This window comes from Simochromis diagramma, unplaced genomic scaffold, assembly GCF_900408965.1.
Source record: "Simochromis diagramma unplaced genomic scaffold, fSimDia1.1 OVJJ01000822.1, whole genome shotgun sequence".
Lineage (NCBI taxonomy): Eukaryota > Metazoa > Chordata > Actinopteri > Cichliformes > Cichlidae > Simochromis > Simochromis diagramma.
Window position 1 is genome coordinate 4,730,879 of NW_024387520.1, and position 27,009 is coordinate 4,757,887.

The window sequence follows — 27,009 nt, forward strand, 5'->3', positions numbered from 1 at the left end:
AACTGTGTTGAAAAGACAATACAGTCAGATTTCCAAAGGCAGCAAAAACAACTCTGAGAGCTACTCTCCAGAGAGAAAGAGGATGAGAGTAGACACTGAGAAAAAAGAAACAGCAGTGACTCGGAGCATCCAAAAAAGTTCTTCTTCAAGGACTATCCAACTCCAAGTTCAGAAAAAGAACAATATGAACTTGAGTGATACCAAAAACTCTCAAAACACACCAAAAGACAACAAGAGGCCAGGACAAGCACCAGTGACACAGAGCAGCCAAAAAAGTTGGACGCCAAGCACTATCCGACTCCTAGTTAAGAAAATGAACAATATGACCTTGAGTGAAACCTCTGAAAACACACCAAACGCACCAAAAGACAACAAGAGGCCAGAAGCAGTAGTGACACAGGGCGTCCAAAAAAGTCCCTGAGCCAGGACTATCCAACTCCCAGGTCAGAAAACAAACGATACGGCCTTCGGCTAAGGAAAATAAAAACAAAAAAAAAACATCTCTTACTGCTCTGTTTATTTCTTTAAATGAACACTTGTACTTTTTTGTCATAGAAGAATAAGAATATTAATATGAATATGAACACCAAGACGTTTCCAGGCCAGCCAAGTTCTCACTCCCGACACGTACACGCAGTTTTACTTGACGTTGGGCGCCACCTCGCGGCAAAAAAATAAAAGTTGCGCTGCGGTCGCGTGTGGTAGCGTCATTACGTAAATATTGTGTTGACGTGGCGTGAGCGGTAGCAGTTCAATAGCGGTTAGCAGGTACGTAACAAACAGACTACAGGGAGAGACCAAGGAGAATCCAGTGGAAGTATGGACAGTAGAAAGAACAATTGAGGGATCGGGATTCACTTTATCAGGCAAAGGTAGTTGTAAACGATTTCCTAAAGACATTTTAATCAACTGCTGATCAACGGGACACAAAGCTCATTAGCGGTGGCGATATAATAAATGTGGACTCCAGTTAGCACTAGCCTAGCCCGTGGAGATGGGTTGCTGTTTGGTTGTACATGTCGCTTCTTGTTGGAGAGGATCTGGAAAGTCTGTTTAAGACAGTTGTTTAATGGCTTAAAGAAAGTGTTTCTTAACTTACGCAGTTATTTCTGAAATATAATCGCCCCACACCTCACTGTTGTTTTACGAGAAAAGCGAGAGTGTAGCAGCATTGTGCTGTTCGTAGACAACAACGTAGCTAAATAGTTGCTAACCTTAAATTTTAGCCACCATATCACTTTACGAGCTTGGTTAGTTAATCGCATGCTTGCGTACTTGAATAAGAAGATGATTGCTGGTGTGCCCGTTGTTTAAACCATTCAGCGCTAAATGCTGCTTACATAGCACTCGTTGTCTGGCCTTACATTGGTCCAAAATTAGACGGCTTCTTGTTTAAACTGATAACATAGTATTGCCTTGCGGTTATTTCACAATTGTGATATGGTGGACCTTTATCTGATCTGACTGAGCCTTTTTGAGAGCTGATTAGCATGATCATAGTGGTATAGGTTGAGACTAAAGCATTCAGTGTAATCAGTCTTATCTGTCAGATCATAGCAGGATTGATGTGTTTTCTGTATATACAGCCAAAATGTTAATGCCTATTCTGTTGAACTACAGTAGCACATGTTAAGTAAGTTGGATAGCCCATAGATTTTAAGATGCACACTCTAATAAGTTTTTTTTTTCTTGATTCAGTCTATCAACCTGTGCTCTGAGCCATTGTTTCCTTCTGCCTAAAACAGTGAAGAAAAATGTCCAGCAGAAGCCAGCACTATGGATTCCAGTCAGCCACCATGGTGCAGCCTGCCAATGGCGGGCATGCCTATCTGTTCGGAAACAACAGCTCAGAAAATGATATGTCAGAAGAGGATGGGGAAAGCTATGAGCTTCGGCCTCGTGGCAGAGAGAGACTCCGGAGGAGCACCTCTAAAGAGAGAATGGATGACATTATCTATTTGACCAGAGATATCCAGGAGGGAGACACTCTGAACAGCATCGCCCTACAGTACCATTGCTCAGTATGTGTTTACTTAGATTTGTGTGTTTGTCTTACCTCTCCTTTGCAGCATGGACTGAAATCCTCATTTGTTTGTTTTTGTATACCTGCACTTTTCTCTGTATGTGGGAAACGTACAGAAACATGCTTTGTTGCTTTATATGTCTAGGAAAGCAGGTGAGTTGTAGGTAGGTAAGCTGCTGTTGCTCACTTTATTTTATGATGATAGTGGTTATTAATTTCTGAAATTGAAACTGCTTGCTAAACAAAGAATTGGAAGCAACCTAACACCTTCATTTTGAAACATTGTAGTTTTCACTACAATGTTTCAAAATGATTTCTTATTATATGTAAAGCGGCACTTTTTTAGAAAAGATATGCGAGATTGACAAACATCTGTGGAAAGTTTATTATAATCAGTGTTTTTTATATATGCATGTAAAGAGTTCAGGTACAAATCAGTGTTTGGCTCTAAAGGTTTAACAGACAGCAAATTGTAAGTGGCTTATTAATTACTTATAATTTTTTTTTTTTTTTCCCCCTGTGAATCCCAGGTGGCGGACATCAAGCGTGCGAACAACCTTTTGACAGAGCAGGACTTTTTTGCCCTGCGTTCAGTTAAGATTCCTGTGAGGCGCTTTAGTGTCCTCACTGAGACTCATAACGCTGCTACTCTCAAATCTGCCTCGCCCACAGGCACTAGACACCCGCCTCAGGTCTCGCACATTACTTCTCTCCCTTCTGAATCCTCCATGGACTCCTGTTCTTCCACTGACAGCGTGGAAGGATTCCTGATGGAGAAGGACAAGGACATTGAGCGGCTGGTGAAATCCACAGGACCATCTCGGAGCGGCCTCAGTGAGGTTGTGTCCTCTTTAACGCAGCAGCAGCAGCAGCAGCAGCCATTACTAGGAGAAGCTGGATATAAACCAGTACAGAGGAAGGATCCTTATTATGGGGCAGACTGGGGCATGGGATGGTGGACTGCTGTGGCAATCATGCTTTTTGTCGGCATTGTCACACCCATCTTTTATCTGTTGTACTATGAAGTTCTTGTGAAAGCTGACGTTAGCCATCATGGTATGCCTACACAAACTCAGAAAGGCTCATGAGTCTCGACAAGGCAACGGTTTGAATGGGAGTAAAGACATTCCTGGAGATGCTCAACCTAGGCTTGCAGTTAATGGAGCTCAGCAGGGACAGGTTGCGAACAAAGCAGGAGACGGTGGAGATAGAGAAAATGAGAAAACATAGCATAGCACCTAAAATGTGTCGCTAACTCAGAGAACTAATAGAACTATCCTGATGTTCCCAATTACAGATAACTTTTAAAACATCACTCTAATCAATCTGGCTGAACTATACAGGAGACAATAACTTTGGAGGATTGAAAGATTAAGTTGTGGCCACAATCATAACTTGCGTCTCTCCATTTGCATACAGTTGACAGACTGAATGTGGGTCCAACTCTTTGCAAGATTTACGTCTGGTTTGATAGACCAATGCTGTGCTGCTTCAACCTTTTTAAAAGTGACTGTATTTCATAGTTGGTCTGAGTGTCTCCTGTAAACTCGAGATGGTGTCTTTGCAGTCAGCTGTGCTGGAGAATTTTTAGCCGGTTACACACAAATGCTGCCCAGGGAGTTTGTGGATTTGTATAAAAGATGTTTGAGCTGTAACTTTTGCCATGTTAGTTACATTGTACTTTCCAATGGTACTTCTTGGAAAAGTTAGGATTGCTGCCACTGTGTGTAATTAAAATTAATTTATTTGAAGACTGAACATCAGTCTTTATGTACACTACCAGTATTGATCGTCAGTTGGAGTTAAAATGAATTTTTCTTGAATCTCCATCCTGCTTGAAAGAACTGTGGGTTTTTTTTTTTTCCCCCAATTAAGAAACAAAAATATAAATAAGAGCATGGTGAGGAAAATGCACAATATTCCCACAATAACGCATTTGTAATTATGTACAATTTTTAGACTTGTTATGTAGCCCTTTTATTTTATCACTGTGTTCAGTTGATATTCTATGACAGAGCATTGTGTGTTCTTAACAGTATGTGCCTTTCAACCTGTGAAACCTGACTACAGGATGAAAAATAAATCTATTTTGAATAAATTATTGCCACGTGCAAATATTTCAGCATTTCTTATTTACATTAGTCTTTAACGAAAGCTTGATCAGAAAAGAAATCGCTCCACTCTACTGAACAGCTTTCCCAACTCATGTGCAATATTTAACCAAAAGAAGCAGTCACATTATGTTTAACTTCAGCACTTCCTTGCTTGAGAGATGCTCAGTATGTTGCTTCGCCATCCATATTATCGTCACTGTCCGCGGCGAAATCTTCACCGTTGTCGAAGTAGCTTTCTATGTAGTCGTTTTCCTACACGGGACAAATAAAAAGCAATGTTAGATCTAGTTTGCACATATTGATCATTATGTGTAACACATTTTGTAGTACATCTTGAAATTTGCACCTCTTCAATATCCTCCTCTTCGTACTCTTCCTCTTCAATTTCCTCTTCTTCATCCTTATTTCCCGGCTTCTTTTCAGTCTCCTCATCTGATTTTTCAGGGTCATCTTTGTTTGCCAGTTCCTGACATTAATATCAAATTACTCACGAGAAACACCAAAGATGTGGAGAGAGAACTGACAGTAAATTTAAATGAAGCTTACATCTAATTTGGTCAGAATGTTCTCTGCGTCCTTGCGTGATATCTTCACACTTTTCTTTGTGCCTGTTGGAGTTAAACATTGGGTCTTTATTCTTATAGTAACAAAGAAAGTAAAAAGAAATGTCATTTCATACATATTGTGTTTAATGTACCCGTTTTAGCTCGAGGTCGTTTTCTTCTGGGCATCAGTTCTTTTGGAAAAAGGTTCCAGTCTAAAAAAAATAAAGAAAAATGTTATCATCGTCCTCTTTTTTTTGTGTTCCACCTAACCCCATGATGATGTGTTACATACGTACCTGGAGTCCATTCATTGTCATCAATCTGGCTTTGCTTCAGGTATCTCTCGGTGTATCTCTCCACTTCTGTTTTCATGTAAACAAAAGAAAGGTCATACTCTTAAAAACACTTACTCTATTGTGCGTCAACACAAACTGCAGTGTTACTCTTGATCCTCACCCCACATTGTCATGGTCAGTAGTTTGCATACAGTCAATGGCATGAATGTGATGGTAATTCGGGTCTTTAATGATTTCTTTGAACTGTTATTTTTATAGAGTGGAAGAACTGTACAGCATGCACCATTAATGCCTCTAACAACAAAACAAAAAAAAACACCAAAGAATTTGTTACACAAGCTTGGATTAATTTTGGCAGTCCTTGAAGGATGAAAGGATTGATAACACTAAATGGTGCCTACCCAGACGGACCCGACTTTTAAGCATAGTCCACAAATTTTCAATAACGTTGAGGCTGTGGTTTTGGGAAAGGCAGAATCTTAATGTTGGTCTTGCTTTATCCAATCCAAAACCAATGTTGATGTGCATTTGGGAACACTGTCCTGTTTGAACACCCAGTTGTGTCCAAAATTTCAACCGTCTAGCTGTGGATTTAAGGTGAATTTGAAGTTGTTGATTTTTTACAGACGAGAATTTGGCCATGTAGGCAGCTGCAAATTTCAGTTGAGATTGAAGTTGTTGATTTTGGAGCAGGGTATTCTTTTGTGGTCGGCAAAAGAATTAAAACTCGCTTCAGCGGCTGGTCTTTGAGTAATTTCAATTTCACGGTAGACTTGAGACCCAGTTGTTCTTGGGTTGTTGTGAACATCCTAACCAATTTTCTCTCATCTGAGGGTAACAGTTCGGATCTTCTTCCAGAAAATGGAAAACTTGGACTCTGATATTGTTTAAAAATAGCTCAAATAGACTTTCCCCAAATTATGTAAATTATCAATTCTCCTTCTTGGATCTTCACAGAGTTCCTTCAACTCTCCCATTGTGCGTCAATACAATGAGCCCTGTCAAACAAATCCTTCTTTTTTTTTCCTGTCAAAGACAGACTAGTTGTTTTCAATGATGATCACTGATGAGAAGTTAATAGGCCTTGGTCTCATCAAGCTAAAAGACGTTTAATATCTGTTCTGCTCTACGGCCCATCAACCAGCTCTCTTTTTACTGCAGGTTTGGGATGGAGTACAATGTCTAACAGCTATCTAAGACAGTGGAAGTGGTGCTCAACCGTGGGATGAGAGTCTTGCTGAAGAGGCTGTAGATATGAAGCAGCTGCTTCTCTGTTTATCGGTCATGATGTGTGTATATTTGCTTCTGCACAGAAGAACTGGGTGCACCTCCTTTCCATAGATAATTTCCCTATAGTCATGTTCACCACAGACCCCCTGCTGAATAAGCAATCCCCCCCCTTCCCCCTATAAAATACACTGACTTCTTTACATGGTTACATTTAGCTAACTGTGGAACAGGAGAGTTCTAAAAAGCCAGTAATCCAGACAAAAGAAATCTGTGGTTTCGCAAGATGAGACATCTGTAACTCAATATTCTGTCATTAATCTGCATCTCTCTCCCTTTCCCAGATATGACCTTAACTGAAAGTCTTTGTTCCTAAAAGCTGCATTATCTTCCCCAACAGCAGACAACTGTCTTACAGCGTCATTTCAGCTGATGCCAGGTTTCTAATGCACCGCTCTCCTCACCTGCTTTATTGGACTGAGGTTTGATGTTGTGTGGCAGCCGTTGCATTGTTCCCCTCATCTCTTGTTTTAAGGCCAGCATGTAGTCCTCATCCTCGCCAGCTTTCAGTGGAACTGGTTTAAAATCAGTGCTCTGGAGAAGTACGGATGATGTAATGCCGATATTAATGATGTTCAAGTGCAAATAAATTTCAAATCTAACTGAAATTCAGACTGCCATGTAAAGGTGTTCAACTTTTTCAGTATGAATAGTCAAAATATACTACATTGTAAGTATAGCATAGTCCAAACTGTGTTTAAAAGAAAAAAATCCCCATAAAGCATCCTGGCAGAATCCAAGAGGAATGTAAATATCTGCCATATTCTTTGGGAATACACACGGCCAATGAACACCTGGCCATGAATTTTACATAAGCACATACATTATTGCCCTTTACCCCCTTTCTGCTTATTTGTGAACCCTGTGAGAGACACTCATTGGGTCATAACTCTTAAACACATGTTGGCCATGAGCACGATGAATATACTTTCATCTGCCTTCATTTAAATACAAATGCAGTTAAATGTTTTGTAAATTTTATTACAAAGAATAAACCTTAACTTATTATAAGTAAACGTCCACTGTATATAGTCTGCTATTCAAATTCCATGCAAATTTCACCTACCTCTCTCAAAAAGGTCTCTCCTAAAGTCACTCCAGTAAAGTTTGACCTCAACCCTTTTGAGCATTAGAGGTGAATTTGTTATATTGAAATGCAATCTGACATACTGCTTGTGTGTGTGTGCGCGCGCGCGCGTGTGTGTAAAAGACTGTTCGGTACTTACTGGAAACAGAGGACTGGGCCCCACCCTGGCTTCTGGCATGTTGCCCCTGCCGATGCCCAGAGCGTCAATATTGAAGGTAAAAGCACCCACTCCACGACCCTTGCCTGCCATGGCTGCAGGTCTCCTCTGTTCCTGCACACACACACACACACACACACGTCCACATATCTCCAGTCAACACGTGTTGATGAAAGTTAACGTACTACAGCTTCCATCGCCTTTAGCGTGACTCTGCCAGCGATGAAGCTTTAGTCAGCATCAGAGACGCACTCTGCGTGTATAGTATGTTGAAATACTTACTAGAAGTCTGTTAGTATACTGCGCCTAATTTAAAAAAGCACAGTCTACTTCAGAGCTGGACAGCGATATTTAGCTCTTACTGGATCCGCATGTTTCAGTTTTTTAATGTACCTCTCTGGCCGGTTTTATCTGTCCCTCGGCAACTCCTTAAAATTCACATACATTTCAGCTGAACCTAATGAAGATACTGCTTAGACTTTATACTGCTTAGCTAGCACCGGCTTTGGAAACCTGCACACGCCATACGCCACTGTCAGCATGCGTAAATGTGGCTTTAACTCGCTCCTCCTCTGCGTGACGACAGAGGAGGCGTGGTTTGCGTATAGCCAATTGCAACCCACGTTAAGCTGCCGTCGTTTATCGGTTTGCCCAGTGAGCTTAGTGTCCTCCTACAAGGGTGTGTCTGCGGCCACCATCGCATTAACCTCAATGAAAACATATCATCTGTAGCTGGTAGGCTAGTTACACCTCTCCCCCCAATAAATCACCTGACAGTACGACACCATACTGAACCCTACTTCGACAAGCGAATGAACTGGGATGTCTGCAGTCGACTGGTACGCTCACAAATCGCTCGGAGACGGAATCTTCTGGATCCAGGAGCGATTCTACCAGTCGGAGAACCGAGCCAACATCTGGTTGCTGCGCGGCACACACCAGGACGTGGTGATAGACACGGGTCTGGGCTTAAGGAGCTTACCTGAATACATCGACGCCAAAGGCCTGCTGGGAAAAGACCCGCAGAGGAAGAACCCGTTGCTTGCCATCGCCACCCACGCCCACTTCGACCACTCCGGTGGTCTGCATCAGTTCCAACAGGTGGGCGTCCACAGCGCGGAGGTCGATGCCCTGGCCAACGGAGACAACTTCGAGACGGTCACTTGGCTCAGCGACAGGGAGATAGCCGAGGCTCCCAGCCCGGGATGGAGGGCAAGGCACTACAAAGTCAAGGCTGTGCAGCCCACACACATACTGCAGGAGGGTAGGTAGGAGATACAGCCCTTGCAGATTTGATTTAGGCTAGAGGGATGGATCTGTGATCAAATACCAGCGTGGTCTAAAAGCATTCACTTAGTGACAAGGACCATAATCGATACAGTAATGGGCTTGATGGATGCACCAGGCCTAGTGTGAGCACAGTACGCTCTACAGAGTCGTTTCCAGCCTCAGATTCTGCACAGCGATTTGGCAGAAGACCAACAATGACTTGCTAGCTCACACATCGAAACGTATTACATATGTAATGGAGGTAGTGGGGATGGGACAAGGGGGCGGTCTGCCAGTAATTTTTACAGTTACAAAGTAGGCTAGAGGAACCAGTTCAATGCAGCAACATGAGGCCAGGACTGGTGATTACACAGGTGCAATTATCCCATTACATAAAACAGGATATTCTATCCAAGGAATGCAGGTACAGACAATTTCTCCCTATTAGAAGTGTATGCTTTAAAAAAAAACAACCAAAAAAATTCCATTGGTAGCAACTATATGCTCATTCTCTATATCTGCAGAGCTGTTCTATTTTAAGCCAGTGTGATGGCTTTGATGTATTCTCTTGCTTCCAAGAAAGAAGAAGAGCATACAGAGACTGTGGTGTCACACTTAATGAAAGCATCCCTCTGCACGAAGTAACAACCACACAGTCTTCTCTTTTCTTAAACAATTTTTTTTATAGTAGAATAGAATAGAATTCAACTTTATTGTCATTGCACATGTTACAGGTACAAGGCAACGAAATGCAGTTTGCATCCATCCAGAAGTGCTTTAGCCATGATATAGATCTATTACAAATATATATTAGCAATAATATAGATATGTAAGTATATTACAGAAATGGGTCTATTATGGTATGTTATAATGTACACGGTATGAAGGTATGTTATGAATATGCTATAACTATAAGTATGTACAGGCTATGAACAGGATATAAATATGAAACACTATACAGAAATATGAGATATACAGCTATACAGAAATGTGAACTATGCAAGTTATAAACAGTTGTGGAATTAAAAATTATTATTATTATTAGTGGGTCAGAGATCAGCAGGTGGCGAGCTGAATCAACCTACTTGATAAATGTGAAAGTGGATACATTGTTTGAAAGCACTGGTCACTGGAGTCTTTATGTAAAGCACACATTCACCAGAATAGCACACATAATAATACACAAAGCTTATATCATAAATAATGTATTTGCTGAACCGCTATATCCATTGGGGTTTAATGCAAAATGCAGTATTGTAGAGTAACTTGTTCTGCTGTGTCAGAGCCACTACTGCAGTGCAGCTGGTATATCTCATTCCCTGATGTATCAACTTCACCCTTTTTGCCAGTGCAACTCATAACTGGCCTCGACCAAATCGATGATATACTGAATGTCACAGAATCTGTGTGACTCAGTGACATGTGGAAAGCACAAACATAACTCTGACGTGAGTCAGCCAGAATATGAGTTATCATTTAGTTTATATATAAGTCTAAGATTTTAAATGCATAGTCGCCGGTGATTACGGTTCATGCCATGTTTGTATGTGTGAATAATTATCAAAACCTAATGACTTCTCAACCTCTCTTTCTCCTGCCTAGGTGATGTCATCAATCTTGGTGATAGACAGCTGACTGTGCTTCACATGCCCGGACACTCTCGGGGAAGCATTTGCCTTCATGACCGGGACAATAAGTTGCTTTTCAGTGGCGACGTTGTGTATGACGGCGCAATGATTGACTGGCTGCCCTACAGCCATGTCAGTGACTACATCAGCAGCTGTGAGCGCCTGGTTGGGCTGGTGGACAGCGAACAGGTAACTCTAAGGCCCACTAGAGAGCAGCCTCACAATTTCAGTACACAGTTCCACTTTTTTTCCAGGGGTATTTATCCCAAAGCACCGTATATCAACATTTCATAGATTTATAATGAAAATGTCTGAAATTTGGCATACCAGTATCTATTAGCCTACATATACAAGCTGTGTTTTCTGTGCTAATACTTAAAACAATATACTTTAACATGTACTAAACATTATTTGTTAAATAAAATACATGTTTATTGGCTTTAAAATTGATTTAACAGGTCGACCAAGTCCTCCCAGGGCACTACAACGCATTCGGTGCGAAGCGGCTCCATCGGCTTGCCTCCACGTACATCAGCAGGGCTGAAACATGCCCTGCAAAGTTCTCCACGTTTGCCTGGAGGAGTCTGGCTGGGGTGGCTCTGCGGGTGTGCAACCCACGGTGTGCCTGCTAATGAGAGTGGGTCATTGAGCTGCAGGAAGCAAGTGCACAAAGAGAGATGTTTTAGTATGGAGGACATGGAAGAGTGGGGGCGGGGTTACCTCGGTTTTATCTGCAACTTAACGTAATGCTGTCCATTTACTTATGTAATCCAGCTGAAAATCAAGTAATTGCCAAACTTTGTGTGAAATGTCCCTACTGGGTTACAGAAGTGAATAATCAGCACCATATGAAGCCTATTATAAAAATATTTACTGGTCTTATATGCTGATGAATATGTATATGTCGGTGTTAATATAATTCAGTGTTTGATTTTTATACTTTAAGCATACGTGAAGTTACAATAGCACAACAATAGCACAACTCTGCACTACAAACAGAACAGGGCGCTTTGGGTTTTCCTCTGAGACATTTGAAACAAAGTCATTATGGCCATAGTGTTCTCTATGCATATTACAATGCTCAGTGAAGACTCAGTGTCGACTACCTCCGATGTTTGTAATTGTGCTTTGTACTATTGACTAATCTGCGGCTTTGCTATCGAAACATAGACAATAAAAGTCTCTGTTCTACCTACTTTTTGAGTCTTTTGCAGCACAGATTGCGGCGGCTTCTAAGTGGATTTGCTTCTCCAGGGGGAACTCAAATGGGATTTGTTGCAAGAGAGAGAAAAAGGGGCAGAACAGAAGTGGATGGAATATGATCCAACACATGTTCAAAGGATAGAGAACTTAAAGTCATTTTCTGATCTGATGGAAACCTCTCTCAATGCATGGAAAGGGTTTAATTTGGGGGGCTTTTAGTGTACAAAATTAAGAAAAGTAGCGTGATTTAACCTTCTAACAGAAATATCAGATTTTATTTTTAAGTTCAGTGCATTACTAAAGAATTTCACCATAAAAATATACACAGAACATGTTAATTTGGATACATAAGAAAAGACAATTTTTAATTCATAAAACATTTATTTAATGTTATATTATTTAAACACGAGATTTCCACATCTCTCGTTTTCAGTTCACCTCCGAGGATGGCATACATGCAGAACACGAAGCCTGCCAACACGGGAAACTCCGCCAAGGTTATAACATTCAATGTTATCTGTGACAGTTAAAAGATCTGCACGTTATCTAATATTATGATCATCAAATATCAACACAGCTGCATTTATAACAAATTCAGTAATGTAACAAAAAAAAGAAAAGAAACAAATACAGGAGGTTTATTTGTTAACTTATAAAAATTAATTTACAGTAACAAATGCTGTCGTTCAGCGTACGACAGATCTTAGTAAAAATGATTCGAGTTCTGAGTCCCCAAGAGGGCAACGGCTTCCAGAGTCCACAATAAACACGGAAACGGGGAAAAAAAAGAGGCAAAGCTTTACTGCACTGACAACACCAACCCTCCTATAAGGTTTTCTGTAAGAAGAAGTAACTGCACTGACTGTCTAACTAGCAAAAATGTAACAAGAAGTTGGCGGCAGTGTTAAGAAATCATTAAAAAGGTGACTTTTTAATGACTACAGTTCATGTAAGCACACTTTTTTTTTTTTTAGAATTTTTTTTAGAATTTCGCCAAGATTAAATCAGTTTTCTTTCTTTGTTGCGTGATAATAAATCGCTGGACGGCAGGATTGGAAACTGAAAACAAACAATGCTGCAGATTAGTATGGCTTGGGTTTTCAATAATAATTGAGCTTTGGTTATAATCAGTTTGCTTAGGAGTTGCACTGTGTGCATACAAATCTATTACTTAGTCTGATGGCAGCCTGTCAATAGTGTGCAGATAAGAGGAGAGCACAGATTTTTTACCCTGAAGAGATCACAGTCGTAACTAGTACAGTAAGTATGAGCACTTGTAGAGTCATTTGAAATGATCTGACAATGAAATATTTTAACTGCAAGTCAAAACATGCATGAAAACAAAAATGGTGCATAGTCGTTCTGGGAGACCCCACAAATAGCATGAATAATAAGTAGACTGAAACAAGTATCACAGTACAGGCGACAAATAACCCTTAACTCTACACATAGCAGTCTCTAATATTGGAAAAATCTTGACTGGTTTTACCTGTTTGTCTTGTGTGTTCATATTACCTCATGCTAACTGGCTTCTATACTGCAAACACTGCAAACTTTTTGAACATAACAGGAAACATCCAGTCAAAATACGACTAGTGCATTAACAGACATGTTTGAGTGGCCAGGATCACTGGCCACTCAAAATGTGTGTGTGTTTTTTTTTTTTTACTTTGTTTTTATTTTTTCCAGTTTCAAAATCAGATTTTCAAAGACAGAAAGTAGACCTAGTGTGGCATGAATTTGAGCATGCCCTTATCTGTTAGCATCAACTTCTTCCAAGCAGCATTACCATCAATTCTCAAAGCAAGCAGAGTACCTCCCAAATACTTGTGGACTGTTTTGAAACACTGTGGCAACCAAGCAAATGTCAGAGACTCCTGCAGTGATTGTCACATGTCTTTTGTGTTAGAAGACATTCCAGTTCGCCCAAGAAGGGTCTTCCATGGCTCGTCCTCCACCAAGAGGCAGGTTGGAGGCATCCTTCTCAGGGCTGTGCATGTGGCATCGCAGATTGCCTGAGTTTGGTTCACGTGTGTTAAGCTAGTTAAACCGTGGTTTAATAAGCACTGTTGCCTTTAGACAAACAAAAAAAACAAAACAAAACACTGTCAGAAATGAAGTTTACACCTGACTCTGGAGCCAGTTGCGAGGATCAAGTCTGGCCCTGAGGTTTCTTAGGCTGCGTCGAGCTGGGGAGGGCCTAGAGAAGGGGCCTCCCTCTGATGACTCTGGGCTGTGGCTGCCCTCACTGTTGCTGGAGCTGTTGCTTGAGGTGGAGCTGGAGCACGATAGCGTGGTTTGTGTGCTGTGCTTTGACCGGGGGGAGCAACTGGAGATGGGGAGAGGAGCAAGCAGGGACGAGGGAGGCGGCTGGCAGGAACACTGGAAGGTCCCTCCACCTCCGTACCCTCTCCCTCGAAGGGTGCTGAGCTTAGCATCCAAAGAAAGAGTGCGTGGCCTCAGACGCGAGGGGGAAGATGACAAAAGAGAGTAGCTGGAAGTAGGTTCAGGCCAGCCGTGGTGGTGAGAGCAGGGACTGGTGCTACAGTGGCTGTCGCTATCTGAGGTCAGACTTGCGTCTGAAGACAGCAGGCCGAGCTGTGGGCAGCGGTGAGGACTCACAGGACTCCGAGGCAGTCGATGAGGGGTGCAGGGGCTGTGGCCAGACATGCGAGTACAGTGACGAGAGCGGCCAGTACATCTGGCATTGCTCTCCTCAAACGCAGACATCCAGGTGGGAGAGGTGCCTAGCTGGCTACGGAGCTCCAGCTCCTGCATTCTCCGAGCCAGGATGTCTGACACGGTGCTGCTGAGGTCATCAGATGACTCAATAACTGCAAGAGAAAAGCGGCAAATCTTATTAGTATGCTGCCATGGAGTAAACCTGAGACCAGTTTTACAGACTGATCAGTTTTTCCTGGGATTAAATCGAAATTGCAGGGTTTTTTCTTTAGAACAAGTGCTAAAGATAGCAATTACTGTAGGATATTTTTAACATTTTGAGTGTATTCATGACATCTTTCCAATTCATGCAGATTACAATACTGCATAATTCTATTCAGAATGCAGAGTCCAGCCTCTTGGGATTGCAACATTTACCACAAACCAATTCATGTTGAGTCCTAGTCCTGTTACTTCACCTGTCGTTGTAATAGGATGAGAGCAGAGCACGAATCTCAGCAGACACAGCGTTATCCTGCAGCAGAAGACCCTCACAGGAGGGTGTGGCAAGAGGAGCTGCCAGGGTTAGGAAAATCAACAGGGAAGTTGGTGAGAGAGTTGGGATAGAGCAGAGACGGGGATGAGGGAAAAGTTGGTAGTTTGGCAATTTTAATGGACATGACAAAAAAAGGAAAAGGATACACGCTCATTCAAACAGGAGTGATGGGAAAACAAAGAAAGATTTCATTCATGCATCAAGATAATTCAACCATTACAATGAACGGTGAAAGTTTATGAAAAGCGTGATGAAATTAATTTTACGTTATTTCACACGGAAATAAGGGAAATGGGGAACAGGAAATGGCGAGGAAGGATAGATGTGACATACAAAGGAACGTGAAAAGGAAAAAGAGGAATAGAGAAACAGAAGACAAGTTAGTCAGCACGTCAGAGATAAGAACCCTTCTATTTAGAGCACAGAGAAGTGAAGCAGAGAGTGAGTTTGAGAAATCGGATAGGAAAACGTAATTGACAGCATCTTTGATGCACGTGCACTCAAGAAACAGAAATTCAACACAGCCACATGCAATGCAGGCACAGTGCTTTATTTTTCACATTAGGTTATAAGTGACCAAAAAACACCTTGACACGGAGAATTCTTACCCATTTCATGATACAAAGAGCCTTGTTTCGGTGTGATAGGAGCTGGTTTTCGCGGCGATGGAAGTTCAATTTTCATTAAGTCATCACAGCATTGTTTCCACTGGCCTGTACATTGGAGGCAAACGTCACCATCAACAAATCAAGCAGCAGATGGAGAATATACGGCACTATATGCTGTCCTTTAAAACATATGTTAAACGACCACATGTTGCGGGTTTAAATGACACATAAGGACCTACTCATATCGTAGAAATGTTGCCAAAAGGCTTCCATCCAGCGGTGTGTCTCCTCGCGGCTGTCTGTGGTCACAGTGTGCGTAACCTCCTCCCCTCCGTAATGGTTGCTGATGCAGATATTCTGAACTTTACTGAGAGGGTCTTTCTCTGATGCACGTATTCTGGTCTCCTGAAACACAGGAGTGGCAAAGAATACAATCATCTACCGCAAAAATGTCTACAACAGGGAACGAATGGAAGTACAGTGTGGTTCAATGAATAAGTCTCCACTGAAAATAAGCCTTCATTAATAAAGTCACCAATTAGTGCTCTTCCAAACCATTTCCCTCCAGCAATTATCCAACAAAAGGATTCTGAGTCCCAATTCCCATAACTTGCTGTACTCTAAATATGGCTAGGTATGGCTATGACCACTAGATGGCAGTGTTGTCCTGCTCACGCCTTTGCCATGCTGCGCTCCCTCTTTCTGTCTCCTCTAATGTGAGCCGCACAAAAGATTATACAGACCTGATCTGATTGACTTGGCTTTAGGTTATCAGCATGCTCAAGGTCAGAGGACACAAAAGACCGATTGCGTCACTACAGAAAGATTGTGAAGCAGTCTAGGAATCGACTCTTAAAGACACAGGAAATGAGATGATTCAGAGCGTGACTGGCCAGCTGACTGATCTTTATTTGATGCAGGGAAAAATGATGGCAAGAGAGAATTATGACTTCCAATTGGATAGAGGGGTCTCCCTGTGTATACAAAGCTTTGAGCAGTAGAAATGTGCCTTTACAGGCCTGATGAACGTTTCTATAGTCACACCCTCAAAAGGTAACAAACACAACCGCAGTTTGGTACTCATGAACTCAATGGAGCTCGATTCTGACAGCTCTGGGCGGCTTTTTAAAATAAACCTTGAGAACCGCTGCAAAGAAAAGAGCTAAATTTTCTCTTTAGGCTCAGAGTCTACCAGTGAGCTTGTTATTTAAACATGTGGTAATCCACAAGCTTGTTTTCTTACCATCTATTCTGATGCCTTAGGTGTTACCAAAAATATGCAGCTACTGCTTCTCTAAGGCTGGATCGAGCTCAAAGAGATAATATACTGCCTTTCAGATTTCTTTGCTGACCTTGTTGATGCCAATAGTGAAAGCTGGCTCAACGTTAGCCTCCACATCTTCTTGCCGGTAGTAGCAGAAAAGGTTTGTTCCTTTGAGAACGGCGTGAACTTTTGTCCAACTCTGAGGGTCACCTCCACACTGCTGCTAGGTAAAGAAAAAATGGAATAAAGGAGCAAAAAATACGCACACAAAGAGAGACGACAACATGAGATTGAGAGAACAGGAATGTGGTAGGGGAGAAAAAGAATAAAAAGTGTGGATATATGCCAAAAAATCTAGCACAACCCCTGGAGGAATAGTTTGCAGCAACGCACATTTGCAGGCTTGCCAGCTTACCTTAACTTTCAAGCACCCGCTCATCATCTGTTGGGTCATACAGTGAGGCTGAGCTGCGAGGCGGCAACACATACTACCATAGAGTGGCAGCCAGTACGAACACTCTTCTGCAGGGAGGGAATAGATGGATGGGGAAAAAATAAACACTTATAAATAAATAAAAATATTCCCATGCCATTAAAATTCCACACAGAAACATGCATCCACACACACAAACCGACACACACTGCATCCTCACGTCACACCGTCCCCCCTTTAGCACACACTGGGGTATAAAAGGATGGCAGCTGCAGGGAGTGTCATGCAGTTTGGCAGTGAAACTTTACAGCAGGCTGCAGGGCCAATGAATAAAACACTAGAGGCCTGTCTGTGTTAGGGTCTGGACCCTTGTTATCCAGCATCATTACAGCTTTACACAGCAGTCACCTCACTAGCGCAGCCTTTATTACTGTGACCTTGACAATGGCTGCCTGTCAGAGAAAGTGGGAGGACAGAGGAGGAAAAGAGGAGGAGGCATAGCTGCGCCATATGCTGGTGTAAAGGAAATGATCAGAATGCCGGGCGAAGAAGTGAGGCGGTGACGAGTGAGAGAAAGATGAAAAATAGACAGATGGCCGATTTGGCAGAGGAAGCAGAAAGATGGCGAGGACACAGATTGATGGTGGCTGCCACTCACCGTTGCCTGAAATGATGAGGTCATGCGTGCGAAAGCTGTCCTGGACGTGTGACAGTGACAGTGTGGTGTGGGCTAAGAGGTGGTACTTCGGGCCCCTGTCAACACACAAGAGTGAAGAGAAGAATTTAATTTGGTGTTTGAGTATGCATGTTTGCAGTGAGCGATGGTCTCAATAAATATCTGCTCTCTGAAATTACAAGTTATTTCCAATCCATTTTCTGTTTTTGTATAAAAACTATAGATATTATATGAAGCTAAACTTACGGTACAGAGGGAACTGGCAGCAGGAGAGGGGCTCCCCCTCCGTTGCTTACGGGACTACACGGTCCAGGCTCCATGGCTGCCCGGAGTTTCTTCCCAGCTGATCGACCCAGTGAAGAGCTCAGCTTGCTGGCCAGTTTCCTTGGTGTGCTGCCTGCAGAATAGTCGTCCTCTGAGCAGCAGCTATACAACTCAACCCGTAGCTCGAAACCCGGGCTGGCTTCACTACTGCAAGAGAAAATGCTCATCATCACCATCTCTTTAAGGCTCATTTTAAAAGAGTAACTAAGTGCATCCACTCGAGTACAGTGCTTACTTTCACATACCTATGTGCTTCATGTGTGCTCTTTTATACCTCTCTTGTATAATATTTCGGGCAAAAATGTTGTACAGTATTCATGAGCCTGGTTCTGCTGGAGGTTTCTTCATGTTAAAAGGCAGTTTTTCCTCCCACCGTTGCCAAGTGCTTGCTCGTAGGGGGAGATCTGATTATTGGGGTTTTCTCTGTATTATTGTAGGGTCTTTAGGTCTCTAGGGTATTATAGGATAATCCTACAATATGAAGCACCTTGAGGCAACTGTTACATAAATAAAACTGAACTGGCAAAACGATTGTAGTTTGTACTGTATTGCACTTTCAGTTACTTGCCAACTAAATTTATTTGAATTCTAAATACCGAACATAAAATTGGCTTAACAATCAGGTGTTATAGATCGCCCTCTCATTGGTACTTACAGTGTATCAAACAGTGTATTTACTAATTGTTCAACTTTGGATGTACAACATTACAAAACCATATTAATACAATATTAAACTACTGGTTTTACTACAGTCTTCTGCGATGGTCACAGATTATATGGCTGTTCGGTTATAGGACTGACAGGTGACTTACAATACGATAGTGTTGTCAAAGCAAATATCGGTGAGTGTCCGGTCTACTATCACCATGTCTGTATCAAAGATTTCTTCTCCCAGCTGCAACAGGCAGAACACCGCACATCGATGAAGCTCTATGAATGAAAATGTAGAAAGTCAGAAGAGAAGAAGAGGAAACACTTCTACATAACAGTGCATTTTTGAAACACTTCAGCAGCTTTCATTTACTTGCATCACTTTAAAAATCAGAGCCAAAATGGCAATGCAGCAAACATTAAACTGTTGGTTTCAGTTTAATGGTCAGCTGTGCTAAGAATTCCTGGGAAATACTGAACAGTATTTTGAAACTAAACTACAGGAATCTTTGTGTATGTGAAGATTATATTTTAGGGAAGGTTTCACTGTGATTATAGATAAACCCTGAAATCTTTGTGTCTAAGAAAACCATCATTTCCATAACACCAGTGAGAAATTATGAAAGAAACTACAACGGATGGAGCAGACAGACTCGGGGCAGACAGGCCTAATCTCTTCTTCTCGAGCAGTTTGATTAGAAAGTTCCAGGAATCTACCCATAAAAATCAAAATTTGACCAATCTCCACTTAAAAGTCACCTTCTTGTACACTGATATACTGATTTCAGTGTTGCCGCTATTTTGAGACGGAACAGTTTGTTGTTTTGAATGATCGCCTAAGGTCAGCGAGACCAAACAGTAGTTTTCTGTAAGAAAAGAAGTGCCGAATTATTTCAAGAGTAGCACATGAGTGTTTTTTTTTTGTCAAATTCCTAAGGGCTGTGTCCATTGAGGCGTCTGAGCGATGTCCACGTTTCAAAAATAAAAGTGGATGGGTTGCCGCTCTTACACACTAGAGGAGATCCAGTGAGCACCGAAGAGGCACCAGTGCCTCTGGGAACAAAACGAGCTTACACGAAACAATTTAAAAATAGCAGCAGCACTGAAATTGGTCTAGAGGTGAGCAAGGACTTGACATTAAAGAAAAGATTGGAAAATTTGAATTTCCCAAGATTCCCAGAACCCTATGATCGCACCTTCACCCCACAACCTCATATTGGGGATAATCTTGTATTTCTTCCTCATAAAACACTTTATAACTGGCACTGGTAAGTTCTACTCGCGCTTCCATGTAAACGGCACATTGACACCTAATGTCCCACACTTCATTGCGCAATTACTATTCCAAGTATGAAATCAACACTCCTCACTAAAATCTGACTGGACAAATGAGAAAGGAACACACTTTGCTCCTCCTTGCCTCAGTTTATGTCTCTGTGTGCTTAATGACCTTGACTTACAGCCTCATTAAGCTTTGTTAAGAGACTACTACCTGTCTCAAGAGTTCATTTCCATGCACAGGTCACGCAGATTAATTCATTCGAGTTGCCAAGGGAGAAGCTGAGCACTGAGACTATTATAATGACGGTATGGAGGTTAACACACATTAAATTTATCTAGAGCAGGTGGGATAGAAAATGGCCAATATAAAAAAATTTCCATTGTTAGATTCTCAGCGCTCTATTGAATTTTATCACAAAGACAATTTAATACGAGCAGGTTCACAGGAATATTCCATAAGACAGAAAACTAGAGTGGATCCTTAAACGCACCACAGATTTTATTTGTTTTTGGCTTACAGTTCTCCCATCACTACTAAGAATGAAGCGCTTCATTGCCTTCGTGATTCTTTGTAATAGTCAGGAGGCAAAGCAATCCCGACAGGACAGTGGGTCAAGTTGTGCTTCCAGGAGTAAAATAGAGAGATAACGCTAAAAAAACAAAAAAGCTCCCAATGACTGTGAAGATCATCTCTAACAGCTGCGACTAAAGTCGTTTTCACACATGCATTGCACCCCTGAATGTTTCTAAGCAATATTAAATGAATCAGTTGAATTGGAAATTAAACAGCCTTCACTGTGTGAACTCCCCCAGTAAGTAGTCTAGTAATTAATGTCTGATTGAGCCCATGTGAGAACTGGGTAGATCACTGACTAGAGAAATCACAGTGAGTGAGTGTGTGGTCCATACCCAACCCACTGAGTAAAGCAGCAAATAGCATATTTCTAGTGCTGAGAATTCATCTGACACAGAGCCTCCTGTTGTGTGCTGGATGTGAGAAAGGGCAACTTTGTACAGATGGATTTTTGCCACACTGTCTGGAGTCTGGGGTGTAAAAATGGGTACAGAGCAGAGAAAATGTCACACCGCAATCCGTCCATGTAAGCGTTTTCACCCGGAAGCGAGAAATAAAAGGTCATTTTCATTCTAGAGTCTCAATGAATCTCACATCTCCCCGCCCCATTATTTCAAGGATTTCAGATACAACAGCGGAAGCAACCGAGGGCTACTTTCCACAGAAGCTTATTATTAATAAATACTGGAAGTATAAATCATTCATAAGTCATCAATGACTTTCTTCACATACACAGACACACACACACACACACACACACACATGACTTCTCACCTCCTTTGTTCTTGAAGTACTCCGTGTCTTTCCACATGAGAGGGATCCGAAGATCTGTAAAGACAACAGGCTGAAGATTAGACAACAGAGGACCAATTGTGCCTTTCTTTATAGTCATGTGAAAAAGAAAGCTTTCACAGGACCCTCAATAGCCTTACTGCTGTCATAGGAATTAGGAGGATAAGTAGCAGTCAGGTGCTGCTAATCAAATGCACTTGATTAGTTAACCATCAGCAAGTGTAGATATCTCTATGAAAACAGAAGTTTAGACAGTTTGCAGGTCTGGAGCCTTCGGGTGTGTGCTAACACACAACCACTGTCTTCCCAGGACTGCACGTCCCAGCAAATTCACCCCAAGGTCAGAGTATGCAACGATGATAGAAACTGGAAAATACCTAAGAGCTGCATCTCAGACTCTACAGGCCACAGTTAACATCTTAAATGTCAAAGTTCATAACCTTAAAATTTGAGAAAGACTGAACAGGTATAGCTCATTTGGAAGTGTTGTCAGGAGAAAAACACATAGCTGTATAACACAGAATAGGATTGCTAAAAGTGATTCCACAAGCTACTGAATCATGGGAGTTTCTTTGCCACATGACTGTAAATATCCTGCAATAACAACGGCTGCTCATATTAACCAAGTCGCAAACAAGGCACCAATCACTAGTGCAAACTTCAGGTTGCACTAAGCGCTCAGCTGCAGACAAGTTTTTGGGTCTAAATGAATTAAAAGAAAGAGGATGTCACTAATGCGGTCATCTCACAGCTCCAAACGTGCACAGAAAGTTCGCCTGCTGTTCAAATCTTCCATTTATGAGGGACTGCCAGTTGGAATAATGTGGAATTTTATGGCAGGGAGCCTTAAAGCGACAGGAGCTAAAATAACTTGTTCCAGACAGAACTGAACTGATGAACCGAGAGGCTGCATGAAGCCCCGGTTTACTGGGAATAATGCAATTTATTGTCACAGAGTTTAAGAGTAAAAGTATGGAAGATTTTTATTCTTAAGAATCTCAATAAGCTTCTTTTGGCTGCTCCCTTATTCACAAAGCGTCACCATAGCAGGTAGCACCGCATGCTTAATTTGGCAGATTTTTACCCTTCCTGATGCAACTGCAAAGGCATTTGTGCCACATCCCATGACTGAATCACGGATCATTCGCTTGCTGGGTGAATGTGTAAATCATTACAATAATGCTTTTCAAAATGTCTTTGTTTACTTACATTACATTCTACAAGTAGACAAGATGACAGTAAAATTTGATCTGACTGTCTTGATCTCCAGAGTGATTTTTCATCAATGTGGTGGACAGCAGCAAGTCAGAAAGTACAAAGTAATTTAAAAATGAAACATCCGCTATTAAAGGCTGATGAGAGTAGCTCAGCATTAAATTACAGCAATAAGAGGAAGCTTAAATTTGATCCATTTCCTCCTTTTACTGCTGGTCACAGTCTCTTGGCAACAACAGTGCCACATTTAAATGATAAAATAACTTTAAAAGCTTTCTCAAAATCTTCCAAAATGCTGGGAAAATTTCCGCCCTGAACCTTCTCCTATCACTTTTCTCTCAGAAATAAATGCTTTTGTCTATTTCTCACCTGAGATGGCGACTTTTCCTTTACATGGGAGCCTGTCGTCCATCGGCCCTGCATCTGATGATCTGCGTGTGACTTTCTGCATGACCTGAGCCTCCTTCATCCTCTGCAGTTCTGACATGTAGGCCATGATACGAGTGCTGCATGTCTGTAGACTCTTTGCCGCTTCCAAAGCCTGGTCTTTTTGGGAGCAGGCAGCCAGCAGCTTGCAGGCTCCATCACGCATTCGGATCTCATGATCAATCTTCTTCTGAATGTCGCTGTCCTGCAAAGACGAGAGCGGGACAACAGGCATTTATGAGTAATGAAGACCCATTTGAAAGTGAGGTACACAATAGATTCACTTCTCACTGATAAGACATTTTAAAAAATGATGTTTTGGGAGAAATAAAGGCACAAAAAGGGTTAGAAATGACAACTTCAAGCAAAGAGTCTGTTTGCATTAGTTTGTGTATGTGTGTGCATGGCCTTTAGCCCTCTTAACAATGAGCCCACACCCCTGCTGAGCAGACACGTCCATGTTGAATCATTTAGTGCAAAGTCACTTGGCATACACTCACACAGACGGAGCGGTAACTCTCAAGTTGGGAGATAAAGAATGAAGCTGTCAAACACTGAGTCTGTGTCCCGAAGATACCCCCAGATACTCAAATGTGCACATGCGTACTTTGCAATTTTAAACTGATTTCAAACAGATTTCCTAAAGAAAAAACAGCACTGCGCTATCAAACTAAATCTAGCCAATGTGCTTTAAGAAACCTGTCACATGGGTGTAGTAAAAAAACAAAAACAAAATAAACCCCCAAACTTTAACTTTGCTCAGAAATGAAAACACAATGTAGATATACAGTACTCACAAGTATTCACAAACACAAAAATAAACGCAGGAATCAAACAAAGCTCAAGAAAAAGAAAAGTTTGACTAAGCTTAAGGGTTCATGCTAATCCACCCTGCCTGCAAAAGCATTTGTGTAAATTCCAGTTAAGAAGTATAGAACAGTAAGGTTATTTTTAAATTGAAAACAATCTGTTATTATTATTATCATTATTATTATTATTTTTACTGTTGAGCAGATGGTGTTCAACCTCTCCCTGACTGCTGAAGCACGTGTGTGAGAGCGTGTCTGCTCGCCATCTCCGGCGATACATTAACAAGAATCCGCTGTCCTCAAATATAACCTCTAATGCTCCGAGCGCTCTCTGCCTGATAAATGCCTCGTCCTTTCTCCGCTACTCCAATATTACTCATTTATCTTCTCTCTCTGTCTGATTCCTATGAATTTTTTATTCTTTTCATTTAAGCTTTTATAATTCACCTCCTCTTAGACCCCATCCGTTCCACTCCACCGTCCTCAATCGGCTTTTCTTTCTTGTCCTCCACATGCTCTTTCTCCTTTCTACCTGGCTCTCTCTCTCTCTTTCTCTCTTTAAGAATAAGTCACTTTTGTTCAGCAGAGAGCCAGCAGGAGGGGAATGAATTTGATTTCAATGGGAAAGTTTACATTTGGACGCAGATTCTCGCTGGACTGCACTACAACCTGAGGTTTTGTGTGATTAACCGCTGCACTGAAAGAAATGCTTCTTAGGATATGACCACATTGTTTCTGCATGGTGGTGAAAGCTATACTAGAAATTATAAATCATACATGAATTAAATAACTCCTTGCCTAGAAGAAACCACCAAAAACACTGTCTGTCATAAGCGCTCCAGCAGTACTTGCTCCTTACTTGCTACAGTAACAGGATATCACATTAAAATGGGATGAATGTGAGATTTCTCCACAGAAACACTCTAACAGAAGAACTATCAGGCACAGCAGTGAGATAATGATCACTCTAGAGTCATGCACAATCTACACTGCAGCTGTTAAACACAACGTGGCTAAACAAATAGCCTCCATCATTAAATGAACGCTTTTACTGCCCCAAAAACAATTACAGCACTCTTGAAAAATCAAGGTGATCAAATTATAACAACAGTATAAACATAACAGTTATCTACTGGATGACTATGAGGTACAAGAGGAAATTTTAATTTTCAAGGTCAAGCACTGTTTCATGAGCATTTACTTTGCAGCGGTTTAGGCAATAACGGCTGCGTGTTGAGTTATTTAGAGGGGACAGCAAATTTACACTGTTATACAAGCTGTACACTGACTACTTTACATATCTTCAGTGTTGTCCCATGAAGAGATATAACAAAATATTAACATTGAAAATTGATTGAAAATAAACAAATAGCTGAAGGAACTATTGCCCAGGACCACTTTAAAAAGGGAGTGGCTCAAGACATTTGCACAATACTATACTTGGCATTAAAATGCATGTGAAAAACAAAAGAATTTGCAGTAAAATGTGACATTTTATGCCAAACTTTCCATGATACCAAGTGTTCTTGATGCTTGAGATGCCTAATGTAGACATTTCACTTATTTATCATGTGCTACAGGTTACAAGTTATATGTGAATGCAGGCAATGAGTAAGTTAGTGATAAAATTACTGCATCTTTTTTATGTTATATGGGTAAAGCAAGAAAAAGGAAAAAAGAAATTTGGAGTGACTCTTACAGAGTGAAAGGCCAATGTCCTTGTTAGCAGCAATGCCACAAACCACACATGCAGCACTAGACGTAAGCTTGCCTGGACAGCTCTCAAGAATGCATACACTCCCATAAAAACACACACTCACACATAGAATAGAATAGAATAGAATAGAATGCCTTTATTGTCACTATACAGTTGTACAATGAGATACAGAGCATCTCCTACTCAGTGTAAACATGCTGGGGGGGGGGGGGGGGGGGGGGGGTACAGTTCTGTACATGCATAGGGAGCAAAGAAATTGTCCAGGTCGGTGCAGTAGGTCTTAGAGTGACCTGCTGGGAGGAAGTCCTGTATTTATAGCTGCTAATTTAACAGGCTTTTCCTTCTGGGGATCTCAGAATAGAATTCAAGCAGCCTAGATCCACGTCTAATCCAGAAGTCTGGCTCTACGTCAGGCCAGTAGGGTACAAAAAACAGACTGAGTTCAACACTTAACAACACAGACATACACACATGCCATAACGAATTGACATTTTCTTTTCATGATCTTTCATAAATACTCAGAGGCGTGGACAAACACAACCTCATAAGCTCACACGCGCTGTGTGTTCAGAGCGGCAGGTGTTAGACCAGTGGGCATTTCTGACTGCCTGTGATGATGGCAGGACGGACAGAAGAAAGAACGAAGATGAAGGAAGGGTGGTTAGGCGACAGGGATGCAGGGCGTGCTGAGCATCAAGCAGAGACACAGACGGGAAGCGGAGCCGTCAGAGGAAACAGGGATAATCTTGAGAAAAACAGCAGAAAAGAGGAACAGAGACAAAAGGAGGAGATATGTGTTGACAGGGTGAAAGGTGTGGGTGGAGGACGAGAGGAGAAGAGAGGAAACTGTGAAGGGGAACTGCAAGAATTGAGAAAAGTAACAAAAAATGTGATTATATTTTTAAAAGGTTAGGCACAAAGGATCCCGGTGAGGAAGATGATGAAAAACTGAAGGGTTGATGGAAAACAAAAGTGGCAGCTAAAGAGACAAAGATTTGGCAAGAGGAAAAAGGTGCTTGTTTATATAACAACTCTGCTGTAGATGTAATTAAGCAGAAAGCTCTGTGAATGAGCAGGGGTGAAGAGGGAAAAAAGAACAAACATGAATGAAGACATGAGAGTCTTTTCAAAGCTTAATGGTTAAAGGAAGAAAATCGCATAATTAAGAGGTTGGCCATTTAGATGTTGTAAAGGTATGTGTAGCAACAATGTTAGAAGCTCTGTGAGGTTTAGTGGTGCTCGGGGCTAAATGCTACCAGCATGCCAACCCTAAGAAAGCATAAAGTTTGCTGTGTAATGCATCTCAGTTTAAGACGCTCATATTTGCTGATGTGCGGAGAGGAAAAGACAAAGAGCCTGATGCAAAACAAAGCTGAAACAGATGGGAAATCATTTAGTGTTGTAGCATTTAGT

At 41.6% G+C, this 27,009-nt stretch overlaps 4 protein-coding genes across 8 annotated transcripts in view; 2 read left to right on the forward strand and 2 right to left on the reverse strand.

Moving 5' to 3' along the window:
* Nucleotides 1-733: 733 nt before the first annotated feature.
* Nucleotides 734-3,774, forward strand: lysmd3 (LysM, putative peptidoglycan-binding, domain containing 3). Its single transcript, XM_040019798.1, has 3 exons — nt 734-872; nt 1,746-2,021; nt 2,554-3,774. Exons 2-3 carry the CDS (start codon nt 1,755-1,757, stop codon nt 3,109-3,111), a joined length of 825 nt encoding a protein of 274 aa, XP_039875732.1. The 5' UTR covers nt 734-872; nt 1,746-1,754; the 3' UTR covers nt 3,112-3,774.
* Nucleotides 3,775-3,874: 100 nt separating this feature from the next.
* On the reverse strand, nt 3,875-8,042 carry polr3g (polymerase (RNA) III (DNA directed) polypeptide G). Its single transcript, XM_040019799.1, has 8 exons — nt 7,792-8,042; nt 7,492-7,623; nt 6,670-6,799; nt 4,979-5,044; nt 4,835-4,894; nt 4,684-4,745; nt 4,484-4,603; nt 3,875-4,389 (listed from the first exon to the last, which is right to left on the reverse strand). Exons 2-8 carry the CDS (start codon nt 7,600-7,602, stop codon nt 4,300-4,302), a joined length of 639 nt encoding a protein of 212 aa, XP_039875733.1. The 5' UTR covers nt 7,603-7,623; nt 7,792-8,042; the 3' UTR covers nt 3,875-4,299.
* Nucleotides 8,043-8,183: 141 nt separating this feature from the next.
* On the forward strand, nt 8,184-12,268 carry mblac2 (metallo-beta-lactamase domain containing 2). Its single transcript, XM_040019797.1, has 3 exons — nt 8,184-8,773; nt 10,381-10,595; nt 10,865-12,268. Exons 1-3 carry the CDS (start codon nt 8,332-8,334, stop codon nt 11,036-11,038), a joined length of 831 nt encoding a protein of 276 aa, XP_039875731.1. The 5' UTR covers nt 8,184-8,331; the 3' UTR covers nt 11,039-12,268.
* A 179-nt stretch (nt 12,269-12,447) lies between these two features.
* Nucleotides 12,448-27,009, reverse strand: part of rtkn (rhotekin) — a 55,071-nt gene continuing 40,509 nt past the window's right edge. For 3 of the 5 annotated variants that reach the window (XM_040019788.1, XM_040019790.1, XM_040019791.1), the window contains exons 2-11: nt 23,014-23,275; nt 21,412-21,465; nt 18,944-19,061; nt 18,054-18,278; nt 17,790-17,884; nt 17,114-17,220; nt 16,787-16,921; nt 15,674-15,839; nt 15,435-15,539; nt 12,448-14,443 (exon numbers count right to left, since the gene is read on the reverse strand). In XM_040019788.1, the coding sequence (XP_039875722.1) occupies nt 13,731-14,443; nt 15,435-15,539; nt 15,674-15,839; nt 16,787-16,921; nt 17,114-17,220; nt 17,790-17,884; nt 18,054-18,278; nt 18,944-19,061; nt 21,412-21,465; nt 23,014-23,275 (1,980 nt within the window). In that variant the 3' untranslated portion in view covers nt 12,448-13,730. Of the gene's footprint in view, nt 14,444-14,749; nt 14,847-15,434; nt 15,540-15,673; nt 15,840-16,786; nt 16,922-17,113; nt 17,221-17,789; nt 17,885-18,053; nt 18,279-18,943; nt 19,062-21,411; nt 21,466-23,013; nt 23,276-27,009 lie in introns of all 5 variants that reach the window. The other 2 variants (XM_040019792.1, XM_040019789.1) reach the window with 2 other exon arrangements.

Bases quoted from the DNA above. Each gene is read 5' to 3' on its own strand.
- lysmd3 (XM_040019798.1), top strand. From the start codon at position 1,755: ATGTCCAGCAGAAGCCAGCACTATGGATTCCAGTCAGCCACCATGGTG. The intron at 2,022-2,553 runs GTATGTGTTTAC...TGTGAATCCCAG, and splicing joins CCCTACAGTACCATTGCTCA to GTGGCGGACATCAAGCGTGC.
- polr3g (XM_040019799.1), bottom strand. From the start codon at position 7,602: ATGGCAGGCAAGGGTCGTGGAGTGGGTGCTTTTACCTTCAATATTGAC. The intron at 5,045-6,669 runs GTGAGGAGAGCG...ACATGAAAACAG, and splicing joins ACCTCAGTCCAATAAAGCAG to AAGTGGAGAGATACACCGAG. The intron at 4,746-4,834 runs GTACATTAAACA...TAACTCCAACAG, and splicing joins ACGACCTCGAGCTAAAACGG to GCACAAAGAAAAGTGTGAAG.
- mblac2 (XM_040019797.1), top strand. From the start codon at position 8,332: ATGTCTGCAGTCGACTGGTACGCTCACAAATCGCTCGGAGACGGAATC. The intron at 8,774-10,380 runs GTAGGTAGGAGA...TCTCCTGCCTAG, and splicing joins CACACACATACTGCAGGAGG to GTGATGTCATCAATCTTGGT. The intron at 10,596-10,864 runs GTAACTCTAAGG...TTGATTTAACAG, and splicing joins GGCTGGTGGACAGCGAACAG to GTCGACCAAGTCCTCCCAGG.